The following is a 4,947-nucleotide window of genomic DNA, read 5'->3' on the forward strand; positions in this document are numbered from 1 at the left end:
AAAAATATGGAATGCTTTATGAATTTGTGTGTCATCCTTGTGCAGGGGCCATGCTAATCTTCTCTGTATTGTTCCAATCTTAGTATGTGTGCTGCTGAAACGAGCACTATTTATTATGTTTATTTCTTAAAGGCCTTTGAGTCCCATTCTGATCTGCAAGAGGTTTTGAGGAATCACTTAGGATGAATGCTCCTATGGTTTTAGTTGCTTCATGACCTAGCCCTTGCCAGATAGCCACAATAGACAACAATGACTTCTTCTTCATTTAATTTTTTTCTTGTTGTTGTATTCTTCATAGTCCTTCTTTTCTTCAAAGTCATCTCCATCATCTTCATCATTATTCTTCTTCATCTCTTCCTTTATCTCCTCCTTTCTTTTCTTTCTTTGTAAACTTCCTTGTACTCTTCTTCTGGTATCTCTGTGTTTGTCAAGTTAATGCCTATATTTTTTATCTCTCCCAAGACTCAGGCAATACTGCTGAAACACTCTCAATCTCATTATTTTATTAAATCCAAAGTGAGAGATTGATAATTTTGTTGAGTTAGTGGAAAAACTGAATCAGGAATCTTTATTTCCCACTAGGTTATATTGAGTTCTTGCTCTTTGTTCCTCATAGAAATCTTATGAGAGGATACTCCTCATTTTACTGGTGAAGGAGCTGAGGCTTAGGGGGTTAAAGGTTTGAAAATGGATACAACCAACCTTGTCTCCCCTGCACTAAATCTATCCATTTAAATGTATTTAATGTATAAATGTCACCTTCACTCCTGCTTTGCATGGAAGAAAATTGCCTCTACCCATACTCAATCCCTGTTTCAGGATTTTGATTCTATTATTGTCTCCTACCTATCTTTGTTTTGTATATTCACCTACATCATTCTGCTAGTACAATAAAATGCTTTAACACCAGACATCTTAAAAGAGACAAAGCAAAAATTTTCTTTTGAATGGTGTTACCCTGTAGCCACTACTTAACATTTGGGCTCCCTTTTATAGCAGAATTTCTCCAAAACAATTGTCTGAACCTCTAGCTTAGCAAATCAAAAAAGATAAATTCCAAGTTCTCGATTTTTAAGCCTTGAACAGCATTTGGCACCCTTGGCCACTTCTCTGCTTTTGAAACATTTTCTTCTTCAGGCTTCCAAAATATCTCATTTTCATGGTTTTTCAACTTTTCTGGTGTCTCCTCAGTCTACTTTGGTTTATTTTGAGTTGATTTTGAATTGCTCACTTTTTAGTCCTTGTTCTCTTTTATTTTTTTCCCTAAATAGTATTATATCCTACCCCATAGTTTTAAATATTATTGTATTGAAGAATCCTAAATTTATAATTCCAATACTAACTTCTTTTGAATTCTGGACTAAATATTCTTTGTACATTATTATGGAAAACTTAAGATAAATAAAAAATAAAAAATAATAATAAACACCTGTAGACCCATCACCCACCATTAATAATTATCAAATCAACACATAAACTCATATTCTTTTTTTTTTTTTGTGATTGATTGATTAATTTATTTTTTAAAACTTGGAAATTCGTAAACTAAAATAATCACATTCCTCCTTCCCCATCTCTGGGTAGTGCCATCATTTTAATAAGCAATGCTACGATAACAGAATGTAACCTTTATCGTGGGGACACCCTTGTACAACCAGAGTACATAGGGTTTACAAAGTAAGTAGACTAGCTGGAACTAACAATTGCTTTTGCCTTGTTTTAGCAGTTTGCTTACAAATGAATGGGTTTCTCGGGATAAGTTATTATTAGTTTGTAATTCCTTATAATTTGATACCAAAGCATATCAAAAATAATAAGCTAAAACAATATTCAAACCCATATTTTTTGGCTTTAATTACACACTTCAATATTTACAAAGTTAAAGTTTAACTGAAAAGTCTCTATTGTTTTAAAAAAAAATAACTACAGCCCGAATTAAAGTGCCCTGGGGCAAGTACATATCAATCAGCTAAGAATCAGTGACTGCATCAGGAACCAGGCAGTACTCTGTGTTACAACAAAGCAGTTTATTTGTGATCAGTGTTTGAGACTCTATACATCCTTCACAAATTTAATTTTACATAATCTGATACTCTCTTAAATCTTAAAACTTTGAACTGCTAGACTTTTATTTCCTTAGAACAGAAGGGCTGGTATAAATTATTTTCCAGAAATGAGGTACCGTTTCACAGAACTGGTTTCTCTTTTTTTGTTTGTTTTCAAGTTTTAAAGAACTAAATTTGTATTTGTTAAAATCAAAAAGTAGGAAAGATGTTCTTTACAAATAATTTTGATCAAGTATGTGTTCAAAGAAAGCAGGATAAAAAGGCTTTTTCTCTAACATTCTGAATTGTACTGTATTGGTGTTCAATAGGAATGAGCTTCTGTCATTTGCTAAAAGAATGAGTAGTGGGGAACAGGATATGTTGGGAATTTCATAACGGGTAACAGAACCATTCTCTTGGGCAAACCATAGGCAGGGGCAGCTGTGCTGTAACCATATGGTGTTCCATAGCCTGGAGCTATGTAGCCAGGAGCAGCTGTAGCCCCAACAAAAGCTCCCCTTGTCAGAGTTCCTCTTCCTCTGCCCCGAACCGCCTGGACTGCTGCAGACACAGCTGTATTCACGACACCCTTTGCCTGAGGAATAATCTTCTTTTTCTTATTATTTGCTGCATTGGGTCCAGAAAATAGCTTCTCCAGGGCAGCTAAGGCTGCACTTGCCTTGGCCACTTTCTTATTTGGACCTGCACCTCTGAATTTCTGTCCATATACTTCTACCTCCATTACAAAGTGCTTGTCATGGCTTCCACCAGTTTCTGAGATGAGTTCATACTTGAGACCTCTTCTTTTTTCATTGAGCTCCATTACAGGATTTTTGCCACTTGCTGTGAGGATAGGGCCCTGAGTTCTTACCTCTAAGGTACTGGAGGTTTCAGTTGTAGAATTTCCAGTATTATTGCTTGAGTTTGAAGACACTGTTTCATTTTTGCTTTCATTGTCTGATTTTTCATCGGAACTCATGCATTCAATATCTGCATCAAAGCCAGTTGGATATCCCATGGCCTGTAATACCTTCACTGCTACGTGAAGTTTTGCTGTTTTCTTGGATGGTCCTGAGGCTTCATATGTTGTGCCATCCACATCTACAGACATTGTGAAGACTGGGGCGTGGACAGGGCCAGACTGAGACAAGAGCTTATACTGAAGCCCAGGCCTGATCTGATTTAGCCTCATTAGTGCATTCATAAGGTCTATTGCTTTACTATCCAAAATTTTCCTTAGGTTTCGTTTCATCTTCTTATTAGGATCTTTATCATCTCCTAATCCATCTTCAAATGGCCTCTTTAGAGCTGAAGACCCAGCACCTTCTTTATCAGTAACTGACCAAGAATACTTCTGAAAAGGCTTACTAGAAGGAAGGGGGTCCATCTCCAGCACTTTATAAATCTGGCCAAAGGCTGATAGTCTAAGCGCGTGCTGTGCACTGTGAGTAATATCTTCTTTTTGCTGGATGGTCATATAGCTCAGAGCATCTGTTGGGTCTCGCTCACAAGGATCATGAAGACCGGGACCCCCAGGAAGTAGTATTCCAGATGCCAAACACTCCATTACTCGTCTCAAGGCCTCCCCAGCGCCAAAAGGTCTATTACAAGTACCTATAGACTTTTCACATATAAGCTCTAGTGGCCATCCTTTTAATGGTGCCCATGTGGGGACTCTGTTGCACAAATCACGCAGAATGCGGAGAACAATTACACATGATTTTAATCCATTTGCCCTTGCCTGAAACCATTTGGCATGTCGAAGAGACGCCAAGGCGTTCAGGCATTTCTGCCTGTCCAATAAGTCCGGAGGATCTTTCATCGCAACATTTTCTCCATCTTTCTTCTCCAGTTCGTCCCTTATTAGGGGAGAAGTAAGTATCACCTTCAAAGTCAGTGTGGGCTCTTTAGTGTTCCGGATTACAATAGATGCCTCATTTATACATTGTTCCACTTGATATTTCTCTTCTGTAAGTTTCTGAATCTGTATAGGAAGATTATCTTTGACTGTATTTAACAGGGTCTCTGTGGGTTTGTCTTTGCACATTAAAACCAGCTCCAAATCCATATCATCCTTAATCAGCAAGCCTTTTGCAACCAGGCCAATCCTCATTACACCACACAATGTCCGACCACCTTGATCCTTGGAATAATTTTCTACAGTCTCATCTTTCTTCACTTCTGTCTCGCTCTCTGGTTTTGTGCCTTTATTTGTTTCATCCAGCCAATCTGAGACATGTTTAAGAGCACATTCAACAGTAGACACCATATTTTGAACAGCTTCAAGTTCCTCTGGAGATGGATAAATTGTTGAATGTTTCACCATAACATGGCGATCATCATTGGCAAAAGATCGAATATATCTCATGGTTTTCTATATTTTAGCTTCTTTTTTCGATCCTTTCCTCTCTTTCTTGTCGTCTTCACTAGACACTGTTTTGTGTGACAGTACCTCCTCATAAGCCTGCTGAGTCCCCTGACAGCTCAGCATCAAATATGGCAAAAATGTTTTAAGACTTGTTCTCTGGAACACACCACAGTTTTTCCACAGCTAAAGAAATTTTGGAAAATAACCAATCTTTTGATAAAAGGACCCGCGCCGCCGCGCTCTGCCCGCGCCCGGTCCCCGCTCCCTCTCCGCCGCCGCCGCCACCTCGTCCGCCCGCGTCTCCGGCTCCTCAGCCCAGCAGCGGCGGCTGCGGCGGCTGCTGCCCTGGTGGCGCTCGCGGCTCCGGTCTCCGCTTCGGCGGCGGCGGCGGCGAGCACGTGACGCCGCCGAGCGCACCCATTGGCCGGGCCGGGGGGGCCATAAACTCATATTCTTAAGAGATGATAATTCCATCTTTTATTTTTAAGTTGATATATTCACAGATATTTTATTCCATATACATTTTAGGGCTTG

General features: G+C 39.3%; 1 protein-coding gene and 1 non-coding gene across 2 annotated transcripts; both read right to left on the minus strand.

The window, feature by feature from the left end:
• LOC124082892 (U6 spliceosomal RNA) lies at positions 1 to 107 on the minus strand. The gene has a single exon (XR_006848535.1). It is a non-coding gene; the product is annotated as a U6 spliceosomal RNA (small nuclear RNA).
• Positions 108 to 2,012: 1,905 nt separating this feature from the next.
• LOC124082640 (spermatid perinuclear RNA-binding protein-like) lies at positions 2,013 to 4,636 on the minus strand. Its single transcript, XM_046429118.2, has one exon. It carries the CDS (start codon positions 4,411 to 4,413, stop codon positions 2,395 to 2,397), a length of 2,019 nt encoding a protein of 672 aa, XP_046285074.1. The 5' UTR covers positions 4,414 to 4,636; the 3' UTR covers positions 2,013 to 2,394.
• Between the last annotated feature and the right edge of the window lie 311 nt (positions 4,637 to 4,947).

This window comes from Marmota monax, unplaced genomic scaffold, assembly GCF_021218885.2.
Source record: "Marmota monax isolate L192 unplaced genomic scaffold, Marmota_monax_Labrador192_F-V1.1 WCK01_AAM20220418_F8-fsc00018, whole genome shotgun sequence".
In the NCBI taxonomy this organism is placed as follows: Eukaryota; Metazoa; Chordata; class Mammalia; order Rodentia; family Sciuridae; genus Marmota; species Marmota monax.

Bases quoted from the DNA above. Each gene is read 5' to 3' on its own strand.
- LOC124082640 (XM_046429118.2), bottom strand. From the start codon at position 4,413: ATGAGATATATTCGATCTTTTGCCAATGATGATCGCCATGTTATGGTG.